Below are 13158 nucleotides of genomic sequence, written 5' to 3' on the forward strand. Positions count from 1 at the left end.
ATGTCCGCCGCGCCACAGATGAGACAGCGCTGCGCAGCCGCTACGGTAAGCCACAGCGCGTCTCCGCTCCGCTTTGAAATGAAAACGCATAATGTTGTTTGTAAGATGACGCGCAACCTCAATCTTATTTATCAAATCTCCGGTCCGGTCAGTCATTGCTGAAAAAAAAAGTTGTCAAATTGATAAGCGGTGACCACAGATATGGATAGATGCAGCATGTGTCAAAACTTCTTCTTCTTCTTNGTCCGTGTCAAAACTTGTATGAAGCCGAGCGTGCCACTTTTTAAACGTCATTAGTGTCATTTTAGCGAATTTTAGTGATTAAAAGTAATCGTATCATCGTACTGCATTTGCATAGTCATCGAATGATATCGTGTGACTCGATTCGAAAATTAATTAATTACTATAAAACTGATAATTTGTTGAATACAAAACCAAAAACATCTTTATTTTCCTTTTTAAAATAAATTAATTCTTACAAATCGTCAAATCTCGTTATTTTTTTTACCCTACCAGCGTTTCAAGACATACATTTGTCAAGTGCATGAATACATGCATCAGTGTGTGTCTTATTGTTATGAGTAAGTACGGTTCCTTGGGATCGGTATGAGTGCACCACATACAGGGACCATGGTTTTAACTCTTAAGAGTACATCGCAGGATATGTATTAAAAATAGAGATGGGCCGACTAGTCGGGAAAGCCGACTATTCGGCATCATTTGTAGTCGGCCGACTAGTGACGACTATTCGGCAAAATATGCCGATTATAATCGGCGCATTACAAAATTAAATATGTTAATGAAATAAAACTCATAATCACCAAGATGATTATGAGGTAGACCAAGGGCGTTTATCTAAACCACTTTTGACTCAAAAAGTGGTTTAACCTGATTTACAATTTTGGAAATCAGTCTAAATTCATAAAAGTTAATATTAGATAAAAATACCAGGAAATCATTACAATGACATTGTGGTGATACATATTGTGTAAAGTTTATGCAATTTGTCCATATAAAAATTATGACACTTTTTTGGGTAAAATATGCATGGAATTGCATACCTACCCTGTGTAGTGGTAGATTATGTGGGGCTCCTCTCATCGGAAGGATGAGGAATACCCACATAAATAACCCCTGAGATCCGTCGATCGTCTTAGTGTGAAGAACTATGTGAATCCGGACAAAGCCATCAACTATCGCAGTCCGTCCCGGCAATTGCCCACCTGTATGGCGGGCCTTGCCTATCAAACGGTGGTGGTAGTCAGTGCAATGCAGGCGGGGGTACCCCCACGCCCTCAGCTCGCTGACCATCACCGTGGAGGGTGGAAAGGAATCAGTGGGCCTAGGATGCGCGCTGCGATAAGCAGTTATCACGCCATTGTATCAATTAATTTTTCCCATATATTTTGACAGCAGGAGGCGATCATATTGTCACCTCCCCTGACCCCTCCACCGACGAAAATTATGACATCTACCTTAGGTACTTGGTAGGTGATTGTGATGTTGCTTTTTATTTTTTCTCATATTAAAGAAATTTTATTTCTCAAGAAGTTATAAATTCCCTTAAGAAAGCTAGATTACTTATTTCTTTGAGAAATCTAGATATTATTCTTCGGACAAGAAGGTACTAGAATGATCGGCATTGCCGATTAGTCGGCCGACTAATCGGCAATTTGAAAACCGATTAGTCGGCTAGTCGGTTAGTCGGCAAAGACCATAGTCGGCCCATCACTAATTAAAAACAATGCTACTTTATACTTCTTCTACTGCTACTTTATTCTAATTAATTATTTGTTACTTGTGCTATTTATTATAATTCTCAATCCGTAAATAATTTCTTCTTTCTACCGTGTTCGTACTACTGTCCTCGTAAAATCATCGTAACCGATTGTTGTAATCGGATTACATGAACATCACTCGACCATGTATGTCCATTTGGACATATCGGAATGGCACGCTTTGACGATCAACTTGCTGTATCTACTCTAATCCATATCTGTGGCGGTGACCTATGTATTACTTTTCTCTATGGCGGTGANGGGGTGCCAAAGATGCCAAACTCTCTCTTTGATGACATTACGGTATAAAGTTACAAATAACAACACCAACTACAAAGTATTTCTGCTTAAAAACTTGAAATCGAACCGCCCTTCCGCCACTGTAACGCATTGTAACGTTTTTCAAGATCTCCTCTCCCCCCAGATTGCATTACGTAGCACTAGAACGCCCCCTTAGCAACAAATACCACTTCTCACTTTAAAAAAACGCTATTTTTGTTTTCACCCACCAGAATGGGTGGTAATGGGTAAAAACCGGGTTTTTACCCAAATCACCCAGTTTTAACCCAATCGGGTGAAATGGGTTTTTACCCACTACCCATCTCTAGCCACAGCGCGTCTCCGCTCCGCTTTGAAATTTAATGAAAACGCTTGGCCTTGGCCCATAATGTTGTTTGTAAGATGACGCGCAACCTCAATCTTATATAAATCAAATCTCCGCTCCGGTCAGTCATTGTTGAAAAAAAAAGTTGTCAAATTGATAAGCGGTGACATTATTGACAATGACATTTCATCTTTTTTCACTTTCTTCCACAGCTACAGCGAAAAGTTATAAAAATTAAATTAATTCGATAATACATACTTAATCGTTTTTTTACAAAAGCAACTTGTATAGTAATAAACCGTTGATAATAATTAAAGTGTTGATATGATCTCAAAATTAATTGAGAAAATGTTTAGAATAGTTTTACTATTTTTTATATTTCAACCGTATTTTGTTGCCCCCGAAAAAGGATTTGTACTAAATTATAGCCCTAGTAATTTTAAAGAACGTATAGAAGAATTGGATGGCAATTTTATCATGTTCTTCGCACCTTGGTTGGTATATCTGCGTAAATTTGTAGTAAGCTTGAAACTGAAATTTTCACAATGATTGTAAATGCAATGTATCATTTTTTCTTTGTAGGTGTCAGCCTTGCGTTCGATTTCATCCAATTTGGCAAGAACTTGGGAAATTAGTGAATTCTAAAGATTCCAAATTTGCTATAGCGCAGGTTGATTGCACTGAACATCGCTTACTGTGCCATGAAAACGATATTACAGGTATACTATTTTAATAGCAAACATATTTTTTATGTAACCTTATTTATTTTCATTAATTAATACCTACTTCACACTATCACCTTTTATTTCAGGATATCCAACTTTATTATATTTCCATAAAAATTCCTTTGATTCAATAGAATATAAGGGGACCCATGATTTGCCTTCATTATTGATGTTTTTAAGTGAAGTGGTTACTACTAAGACTGAGGTGAATTTGCAAACATTTATAGTTGTATTTTTTTTTCTAAACACATTATAAGGCAAATTTACTTTGATTCCAGAAAGCTGAGACTGTAAAAGACGCTTATAATGATGTAAAAATATATGGCGGTGTGGCCTACCTCAATGATCAGAATATTGAGAAGTTTATATCTGAAGGTCAACATTTTGTAATGTTTTATGCACATTGGTGCAAAGAGTCTCAGGTAGTTATTGTCATTCTATATTAACCTGCAACTTAGCTAGTTGGGAGTTTTTATTCTCTTAAATGAGTGCATACTTACAATTAAATGTTTATTTACAGAAACTAGCTCCTGTGTGGGCAGAATTGGCAGTGCAGTATACCCACAATGAATACATACAGATAGGAAAAGTGAACTGCATGGAAAGCCAGATGACCTGCAAAAACTTTGATATCAAACTATATCCATATCTTTTATGGATTGTTAATGGAAGAATTGTAAGTTATACAGAGTAGTACCCAAAGTTACCCATTTGTAATAATGTACTTACTGCCTATAATTTCTTTTTTAAGATGGGTGTAGCAGAAGGAACAACCTTAGATGAACTTAAGGCTTTTGTTGAGAAAATGTTGCTTGAAGAAAACCATGACCCAGAAAAGTTTATGAAGAAAAAGAAGGTTTTACCAGTTGCAAGAATAACAGAGGAAACATTTGAAACATTCTTGGAAAAGGATTTGGTATTTATCAACTATTTCGCTCCATGGTAAGAAAGTTTTTAGTCTTTAATAAGTCAAGAGAGTGGGGAATCATAAACAGATAAAAAGAAAACAGTATTTTACCTGCTTATACATATTGAACTTTGATTTCAGGTGTGCTCATTGCATGCAAATGGGTCCACTATGGTTGAAGCTCGGTGAGAATTTCCAAAATGAAAGTCGTGTACTTATAGCTGATATAGATTGTGTAAGGTCGAAGCAAATATGTGATGTTGAAAAGGTAACTTTTTATCCATTGAAACATACAAACTTTGCTCAAATGAGGTTTATTTGTTTAATTAAATCGTTTAATTTTAGATAAATGGACTACCAACATTGGTACTCTACAAACACAAAAAGATTGTTAATGTTGAACACGGTGGTAGACCACTGGAAAGTCTGATTTCCCTGGTCAAGGAACATCTGAAGGAGTCAAGTGACATTATAGAGGAGGTAGCACACAGTGATGATAACAGCAATCAAAATGAGGACACAAAAAATACCAAAGATGAGCTGTAGAATAAGTAGGTACCTAGTCAAATAATAAATTATTAAAAATAATTTGTATGTTTATTATTTTATCCTTTCTATCCTGCAAGTGAGAGTAACCCTGTTGAAGATATTAATAAGAAATNGAAATGAGTTTTGGTCTTTTACTATTATGATCATACCTGTTTCATACAACTGTGTGTACAAAGCTAAGCCATAATACTCACTGCAGCTTGAAGCTTTTACAAAAAAGCAATTTTATCAATTATGTTAGAGAGCTATGAATTCAAAGGTAAATAATAATCTAATAAATATTTATTCTCAGTGTTTCAATGGGTTGGTTGCAAAACAGACCTATGACACTTAGGTTTATAAAAATATAGCAACCTATCTCTACTCTCAATTGGTACAACATGCTTGACTAACTAGAATAAGTGCACATACTGAGGTAACATTAGTAACAAATGTGTCTGACAATCAAACAAGTTAATATGCTCAACATATTCAAATTACAAGCTAAATCCCTTTCACTTAAATTTCTTTTCAATAGTTTGGGATTGGAAAAAGGCTCCGTCAGCCAGCGTGGCCTGTCTGTTAATCTGCTTGTGGCGATCTCGGGACACTATTTCTTCTAACACTTCACCATCACCTTTTATTAACCTGGAAGCAAGAGACAACTGAGAGGCACGGATTAAACAAAGTTGAGATTATAAATAAGACCAATTAATAACTTAGGCAGTACTTTTTTTTACTAAATTCACAAAAGGCATGGGTAAAATTAAACTATAAACATTATCTCTAAACTTTATAATGCTAACAAAGTCAATTTGGAAAAAAGAATAATAGGATAACCTGTATCTTCCACTTTCTTCATCTAGAACTCTTCTTATAACACTCTGTCTCTTTTCCCACTCTTCTTTTGTCATTGGTGCCATGGCTTTGGACTTCTCCATTAATTCTGTAAATAAGTCATATGGTTAGCAAACAAATGTTAATCTTGAAACAATTTTTTTGTCACTTTTAGCTAAACACTTGCCAAGTGGTATGTCGGCTGACTTGTCATCTTTTTTGATGTCGTCACCCTCGTCGCGACTGCCTCTGTCGCTACTGCTTTTCTTCTTCTTTAGCTTTCTTTTTTCCTCCTTTAATTTCTTTTTTAACGCTCTCTCGGTCTTTTTTTGTTCCTTCTTCAATTTCTTTTTCAGTTTTCTTAACTTCTTCTTCTCACGCGATGAGTCGGAGCTGCTGGAACTAGTGCTATCTTCTGAAGATGATCTTCTTCGTTTCGATTTCTTTTTATCCATTTTATCACAAAAGAAAATAAAGGTGGTTTAAATCAATCTAATTCAAACAAATCGCTAATCAGGAAGCATAGAGTAACTTGTCAGGAAGTACCAAACCCAAACAATCAGCTGTTATTGACAATATTGACACAACAAAACGTCACTTTGACTAAACATTTTTTTTAATTGAACCGAAAAACAATAATTTTTTTCACGTACTCAGTTGACCTTATAAAGAGAGAAGTCGTTATTTTGTCTATATGGAGATAAGTAGAAGCACCGAGTAGAGAACGTCTAAGGCATGAAGCATTGATGATTTCTTTCTATAAGCTTCTATGAGAATCTAATGAAAACCAACCTTAGCTCGCTCATCCATATCTGTGCTCGCTCTTCATGCTTTTTTTATTATCTGTGCTTCTTCTGTCATAGTGACAGCACATACGGATTAATTTTCTAACCTAAAAATTGATCGTCATTGAATTATCTGTATGTATTTTGCCGATTTACACTACGAATTTTGGTGATTAATTTGAATTAATTTAATAGTAATCAAAAATTACATGACAATGACTGAAGAAATACAAAAGAAATTGCAAAAGGAGCTAGAGATTTTCAATGGCGTCCAAAAAGAGTATCATAAGGCCGTTGCCCAGAAACAGCAACTAGATAGCCAGTTGAATGAAAATAAAGCCGTAAAAGAAGAGCTGTTATTGCTGAAGAAGGATGCTGAAGTGTATAAACTAATCGGACCTGTTTTGGTGAAACAAGACTTGGAAGAAGCCAAACAAAATGTTTCAAAGCGTATGGAGTACATCAACAAGGAAGTAAAGAGAACAGATGATCACATTTCTGCATTAGAAAACAAACAGGAGGCATTACAAGAGAACCTCAATAAGCTTAGAAATGATCTCGGAAAGTTAAAAATTAAGGCATAATCTGAACCAGGAAGATTACACAAACGCTACTTATTCTAATGCTTTATGAAAAATATGTTTTCTAACGAATATATCATAGTATTTAACTAATTAAAGTGTTTTGCTTATAAAAGCTAATATAAATGTTTTATTTTCTCCAAGATAATTATGTAAGTCATTAGCTAGACTAGGTCATTTTTACTATAAGTATTATGCTGTTTCTTTATTAATAAATTAGTTTCAATAGTCACATCTTGCTTCATTATCAATATATTCACCTACAGTCAATATACTTTTCTTGAGTTATCAAACTAGGAGATGTGATAAGAACTTAGCCAAAGTCTTAATCTTAATAGTCTTTCTGTGGCAAACCAAAATTCAAATGGGCAGAACCTAGAGGACTATTAAGAAACCGAAAGAGTACCTAACTATTTCCCTCTTTAATTAGACAACAAAGTAATAACAGGCTAACTTTTAGGTAGACTCTTAAAAATATAAACATTGGTGAAAGAATTACTGCAGTAGCATAAAAGCTCCCAGAGATATCACCATATTATGAGGACCCCACTGACATGAATCTAACGTGATTTCCTGGAATCAGGAATGTTATGAAACTTATGCTTTTCAAAGGTTCATTAATACCTGCCTAGGTAAGATCTTGTAAACCTGTGAAAGAGTGTCATTTGTCGTCATAATTTTCTTTACCTGTATCAATTTTCAAAATTAGAGATGTGGTCATCAGCAAATAACAATATTACATGGATCTATTGTAAGGAAGGCCATTTTAATATAAAAATAAGGAATAGAAAAGGTCTCAATATTGATCCCTGTAGCACACCCATAGTTGTGTAGCACTAGAGTGATTCATGAAGAAGGCTTTGGATATAATATGTCAAGAAGAAAACAAGAGATAGTTTATATTCCAGTTTTTGAAAGAGAGGAAATTTATTTTAAGACTAGACCAATATTTCACGCAACCGACACGCGAAGCCGCGAGCAAAAGCTAGTCCTAGATGAAAGTTATTGAAAATAATACTGCTTGATGTTAAAAGATGACGTACTTTTGTGCAAGATTTTTAAATCGTGATTTATTCACACGAGGTCACCATCATCACCATACCATACCGCGTCGTAAGTATTTGCTGAGTAATAAAGTCATCGTCCGTCTTCAGTTAATATTAGGGTCTCACCTATGATAGGTATTAGTCATATCTAAAAGAGGTAAAGTAGATATTTGTATAAAAAAAACTATTTAAGTACACAAATAATTCGGTAACCCACCTAAATTGGAAAAACCATGTCGAAATAGTTAAATCCAAAATATCCCAATTTATTTATGCTCTAGGTGTCCTAAAAACAAACTCATCAAAAGAATCCGCCCTCACTGCATACTATGCCTACGCGTACGCGTGGCTGCGCTATGGCATCATCTTGTGGGGTCACAGTTGTGATGCTAAAGACCTGTTTATAAGTCAAAAAAAATGTTTACGAATAATTGTTAATATAAAGCAGAGAGTCAGCTGTAAACCNAAAACCTAGAGGACTATTAAGAAACCGAAAGTGCCTAGCTATTTCCCTCTTTAATTAGACAACAAAGTAATAACAGGCATGATGTTAACTTTTTGATAGACCTATCAAAAATAGAACCATTGGTGAAAGAATTACTGCAGTAGCACAAAAGCTCCCAGAGACATCACCATATGAGGACCCCACTGATGACGTGAATCTAAAGTGATTCCCAGGAATCAGGAATGTTATGAAACTTATGCTTTTCATAGGTTCATTAAGAGATATCAGTGTAAACCTGTGAAAGAGTGTCATTTTTGCCGTCATAATTTTCTTTACCTGTACCAATTTTCAAAATTAAAGATGTGGTCATCAGCAAATAACAATATCATATGGAACTATTGTAAGGAAGGCCATTATTAATATAAAAATAAGGAATAGAAAAGGTCTCAATATTGATCCCTGTAGCACACCCATAGTTGTGTAGCACTAGAGTGATTCATGAAGAAGGCTTTGGATATAATATGTCAAGAAAAAAACAAGAGATAGTTTTTATTCCAGTTTTTGAAAGAGAGGAAATTTATTTTAAGACTAGACCAATATTTCACGCAACCGACTCGCGAAGCCGCGGGCAAAAGCTAGTCCTAGATGAAAGCTATTGAAAATAATACTGCTTGATGTTAAAAGAAGACGTACTTTTGCGCAAGATTTTTAAATCGTGATTTATTCACACGAGGTCACCATCATCACCATACCGCGACGTAAGTATTTGCTGAGTAATAAAGTCATCGTCCGTCTTCAGTTAGTGTCTCATCTGTGATATTAGTCATCTCTAAAAGAGGTAAAGTAGATATTTGTATAAAAAAATCTATTTAAGTACACAAATAATTCAGTTACTGTATAACTATTCCGAGTCATGCATGCATGCTCGAGTAACTAACTGCATAGCTGCATACCTACATAATGCGCTTCCAGTTACGACGATAGGTGTGAATGAATCCTATGGTGTGTAAGTATTACAGGTGGTAGGTAAGGTAAGTATGTACCTACATAGGTTAGTGAATAAAAAGGTTTCCTGTCTACCGTCTGCTGTCGTGACCTGAGGCCTTTGCCAAATCGTGTAGGTATTTATTTCTGAGAAGCCAGTGTGGTGAGATTTAATATTATTCCAAAATCATAAATGATGGAAGACTGTAGAACTGAAATAACTCATCCTGGTATTCATCTACCTACCTAGCCTAGGTAGGTACTAAATGATGCGCCATCCTATGTTGCTAAGTGCGATGTCTCATTGGTTAGTGATTGAGCGCCGAGCGAGACGTCACGGGAGCCCGATGAATAATTGAGGGAGGACCGCGCATGCGCGAGTTCGCTCCCGGAGCCCCAGTAACGCTACATCACTCCACCGAACTGATGTTGCGTTGAATAAACTCGAGAGATGAGAGTGAAATCGTATTAATTTTGGTGTGTTTTTAAGATGTGTGCGTTGTAATTGTTTGCTTTCGGTCGGGCGTGAGTTCAGTGCGCACGATGCAGGCGGGGGGGCCGGACAGCACGGCGGTGTCGGAGGCGCCGAGCAGCGAGGACTCGGACTGCGAGCCGGTGCCGGAGCCCGACGCTGACGCCGCGCTCACCGAGGAGTGGGCGCGCGAGCTGCTGCTCGGCGCGGGCGTGGTCGGCGCTAATGAGGTTCTAATTTGTTAATTAATTGGTGCAATTGAGCGTTTCTCAGAGCCGAGAACATATTACTCATTTATCTTTTATCTACAATCTTGGAAGATATAATTAGTTAAATAAGTAGTTATGTATTTCGTTATAATATGGATAATAATGNTAATATGTAGTATTGAAAAACTATTTTTAAGAAGATATAGAGAAACCGCTCTTTTTCATACTTCGGAAAAGTCCGCGTCACCGTCTTTATTATGTTTCTGTTATTTTTTACAGGTCAATGTGGAATCACGTGCTGGCGTGGCCGGGGCGCTCAGCAGGGTGCTAGCCGTCACGGTCGCCTACGAGAGCGGCGGCGAGCACCGAGCTCTGCCCCTGGTCGTCAAACTGCCGCCGAGAGACCCCTTCGGCAGACTCTTCGTGGCTGAAGCCCAGTTTGATACCAGAGAGATCCTCTTTTATACAGAACTGGCCCCCGCCTTGAATAAAATAGCTGATGAAGCGTTGGGCCCTGGTGCTGGACTGCCCATCCCCAAATGCATAAAGGCTAGGTTACCAGGTTAGTTTTCTCATCAATAGCATTGGTAAAATATAAGTGTATGTTTAATATTATCTAGATGATATGCTAATGATCTAGATTCCCAGGTCATCACACAGAAGTTAATGTCTTTGTGAATGAACTCACGAGTCTTTCTATTCATACACGGGAGTTTACGCGACAAAAAAATTGCGTTCAAATTTAGTCCTATTCCTATGTAAGAAATTTTTACACTGTTGCAGCGTAGGTATAAGTAGCGCAATAAACACTAAAATGTATTTTTACACAACCCGCAAGGTCATAGAAGTAGCTAAATAGGTGCTACTTACTATGACTATGATAGCTATTATGACCTACTTAGTACCTAATACCTACAAGTAGGTATAGGTACGTTGAAAAGTGCATTGTATTAATCATCTTGCTTGCCTGCATCGTGCACCACTTATGTCTTTATAATAGGACACTCACCTCCTTCCCTCTAGTGAGCTGCAGACTGCTGACGATAGGTGTTCTAATTCCAAAAGCGCTTGACCCGATTTTTGGAATATGTAGGTAAATCGTTCAACTGATCACTGTTCATCGAGATTATACGTCGTGATAATCAGCTACTTAGTTACAAGTAACTTTAAATAAAATTGTAAATTACAAAATTACATTTTCTTCAAGTTATATTTGTGTTTTCAGATGAAATCGGAGGTGACAGTGAGCTTGTTTTGGAAGACGTAACTTCACTCGGTTTTGAATCTGCAGACTTTGCCGAGGGTCTGACGGAAGAGAGAGCCAGAGCAGCGTTACACGCTGCAGCTCGATTGCACGCTTTGTCTCTCGCACTGCGTGAGAGAGAGGGACCTTTAGACCAAAGGTTCGACTTCTTATTCCCATGCGAGAGAGCGGCCGCCGGGTACCTACGTCTCGTGAGAAGAGGGCTGCCCCAGCTCGAAGCGTTTCTAAGAGAACGAACCGACTGCGTCGAGGAAGCGGCGGCCGTGTCCGCGCTAGTGGCGCGAGCTCCTTCCCTGCTCGGCACACTCCTGAGGCCGGCGGAACCGGCGCCGCTGGCTCATGCGGATTTCTGGAGCGGAAATCTCCTGTTCCGGGAAAGGGAGGGGGTGACCGAGTGCATCGCCCTGGACTGGCAGATGGTGTCGCTGGGGCGGCCGATGGACGACGTGGCGCTGCTGCTGCTGTCGTCGCTGACGCCGGAGCTGCGGCGCGCGGCGGGGGACGCGCTGGTGGAGGAGTACGGGGAGCGGCTGGAGCGGGAGTGCGCGCGGCTGGGCGCGGCGGCGGCGGGCGCGCAGGTAGCAATGGGCGTTATTCGTTATCACGGGTTATCAAACGAGTGATCAGCCTGACCAGTGATCACTCGTTATCCAGAAACGCCTAAACTAGTTTTTTTATTAACGTCATACAACGTTAGAATCTCTTCGTTAATCAACACGATTGTTTCCACAACGGTCTAAAGCTAAACTGAATTCACTCTTAAGCAAACAACATAAGGTAGATGTTTGGTTGACATAAAAAATAACGTGTTTCCCGCTTCGTTATGACATATTTGAGGACAACGTCGTACATTGACGATTCTTAAACATATTTTTGTAACCTAAAGGAGTAAAGCTAGTAATGTATGGTGTCCAATTAATAAGGATCGCAACGAAACGAGTGCGTGTCATAAGTTCCTAAATGCCTTGTAGCTAACCAAACACCTAACGTTAAACGTTATAATTATCACGCTTGCTTCTGAGTTGTGGAAATAACTTCGTTTAAAAAAAACTAGTTTTGAAAACGTTATTCGTGATTCGAAAACCGTCGCGTTTAGTTATTTGAAAAAACCATAACGACACATCTTTACGCGCAGGTGCGGCGCGGGCTGCGGCCGGACTGGGCGCGCGCGGCGCTGCGGGCGCTGCTGCTGTGCGCCGGCAGCGTGGACGTGGCGCTGGGCGAGCCGCGCGCGGAGGCCCGCCTGCTGGAGGCCGTGCGCGACCTGCACGCGCAGGGCGTGCTCGCTCTCAAACCGGACACGGACGGTTCTGTGTGAACGTGTGCCAAGCGCGTGCCGAATTTACGATCGCCGATTATCATTGTATGACTTGCAGTCCGGTAACGATGTAGTGTATTTAGTTTCCGAATGTTTAAAGCACAAATACGTTAGCCGTGTGTTATTTATTCGTCTTTATTAACAACGATTGGATTCGTCGAAGGAGACGCCTCCTCCGTGTCTGGTGGCGGTGAGATGCCTAATCAAAGACTGAATTTACGGTATTACATAGTGCATTTGTGCGTGTGTGTACCTAACGTAGGTATATTGCTCATCGTATCAAAGGCTAGAGATTCATTGCGGTCTATTGACTATTATTTAAATAAATATTAAATTATCAAAGACATAAATGACTTAATTTTATTTAATAGGTAAACCCACCATACTACCTGTACTACTGGGTCTACTGGTACTACCTTGTAGAACACAAAGTTTCCACATACCCAATTCAAGTCTACTTGACTACTAACCACGTGACTGAGCGCGGAAAGTTCTCTTCATAGCAAAGTTACCGTGATGCGATAGCGCGATTGTCGGTGGATTCGATGCCTAGGTTGGGCAACACAAAGAAATGATAAAATACATGTGATTTTCTCCACATAGCAACGGAAAGAAAGATTAAATAATGCTAAACAGCTATAGGAAGAAAATCTCAAAGTAATTTTCGAATAGAAA

At 38.6% G+C, this 13158-nt stretch overlaps 4 protein-coding genes across 4 annotated transcripts; 3 read left to right on the plus strand and 1 right to left on the minus strand.

Moving 5' to 3' along the window:
• Window positions 1–2580: 2580 nt before the first annotated feature.
• Window positions 2581–4669, plus strand: LOC114359058 (thioredoxin domain-containing protein 5 homolog). The gene is made up of 8 exons (XM_028313302.1): window positions 2581–2876; window positions 2965–3101; window positions 3194–3312; window positions 3386–3529; window positions 3628–3783; window positions 3859–4049; window positions 4156–4282; window positions 4360–4669. The coding sequence occupies exons 1-8, from the start codon at window positions 2707–2709 to the stop codon at window positions 4558–4560; spliced, it is 1245 nt and encodes a 414-aa protein (XP_028169103.1). The 5' UTR covers window positions 2581–2706; the 3' UTR covers window positions 4561–4669.
• A 158-nt stretch (window positions 4670–4827) lies between these two features.
• LOC114359059 (ADP-ribosylation factor-like protein 6-interacting protein 4) lies at window positions 4828–5918 on the minus strand. Its single transcript, XM_028313303.1, has 3 exons — window positions 5567–5918; window positions 5383–5488; window positions 4828–5190 (listed from the first exon to the last, which is right to left on the minus strand). Exons 1-3 carry the CDS (start codon window positions 5832–5834, stop codon window positions 5058–5060), a joined length of 507 nt encoding a protein of 168 aa, XP_028169104.1. The 5' UTR covers window positions 5835–5918; the 3' UTR covers window positions 4828–5057.
• Window positions 5919–6225: 307 nt separating this feature from the next.
• Pfdn6 (prefoldin 6) lies at window positions 6226–6865 on the plus strand. Its single transcript, XM_028313313.1, has one exon. It carries the CDS (start codon window positions 6374–6376, stop codon window positions 6746–6748), a length of 375 nt encoding a protein of 124 aa, XP_028169114.1. The 5' UTR covers window positions 6226–6373; the 3' UTR covers window positions 6749–6865.
• Window positions 6866–9243: 2378 nt separating this feature from the next.
• Window positions 9244–12827, plus strand: LOC114359064 (uncharacterized). The gene is made up of 4 exons (XM_028313314.1): window positions 9244–9922; window positions 10181–10463; window positions 11127–11743; window positions 12301–12827. Exons 1-4 carry the CDS (start codon window positions 9764–9766, stop codon window positions 12481–12483), a joined length of 1242 nt encoding a protein of 413 aa, XP_028169115.1. The 5' UTR covers window positions 9244–9763; the 3' UTR covers window positions 12484–12827.
• Window positions 12828–13158: the final 331 nt, after the last annotated feature.

This window comes from Ostrinia furnacalis, unplaced genomic scaffold, assembly GCF_004193835.3.
Source record: "Ostrinia furnacalis isolate ACB-3 unplaced genomic scaffold, ASM419383v2 OfSCF4221, whole genome shotgun sequence".
In the NCBI taxonomy this organism is placed as follows: Eukaryota; Metazoa; Arthropoda; class Insecta; order Lepidoptera; family Crambidae; genus Ostrinia; species Ostrinia furnacalis.

Excerpts from the sequence above, each read along its gene's own strand:
- LOC114359058 (XM_028313302.1), top strand. The coding sequence starts at position 2,707 with ATGATCTCAAAATTAATTGAGAAAATGTTTAGAATAGTTTTACTATTT. Across the intron at positions 2,877-2,964 it reads ATCATGTTCTTCGCACCTTG|GTGTCAGCCTTGCGTTCGAT; the intron begins GTTGGTATATCT and ends TTTTCTTTGTAG. Across the intron at positions 4,050-4,155 it reads ATCAACTATTTCGCTCCATG|GTGTGCTCATTGCATGCAAA; the intron begins GTAAGAAAGTTT and ends CTTTGATTTCAG.
- LOC114359059 (XM_028313303.1), bottom strand. The coding sequence starts at position 5,834 with ATGGATAAAAAGAAATCGAAACGAAGAAGATCATCTTCAGAAGATAGC. Across the intron at positions 5,489-5,566 it reads GTCAGCCGACATACCACTTG|AATTAATGGAGAAGTCCAAA; the intron begins GCAAGTGTTTAG and ends ACTTATTTACAG. Across the intron at positions 5,191-5,382 it reads GAAGAAAGTGGAAGATACAG|GTTAATAAAAGGTGATGGTG; the intron begins GTTATCCTATTA and ends TCTTGCTTCCAG.
- Pfdn6 (XM_028313313.1), top strand. The coding sequence starts at position 6,374 with ATGACAATGACTGAAGAAATACAAAAGAAATTGCAAAAGGAGCTAGAG.
- LOC114359064 (XM_028313314.1), top strand. The coding sequence starts at position 9,764 with ATGCAGGCGGGGGGGCCGGACAGCACGGCGGTGTCGGAGGCGCCGAGC. Across the intron at positions 9,923-10,180 it reads GCGTGGTCGGCGCTAATGAG|GTCAATGTGGAATCACGTGC; the intron begins GTTCTAATTTGT and ends TATTTTTTACAG. Across the intron at positions 10,464-11,126 it reads CATAAAGGCTAGGTTACCAG|ATGAAATCGGAGGTGACAGT; the intron begins GTTAGTTTTCTC and ends TTGTGTTTTCAG.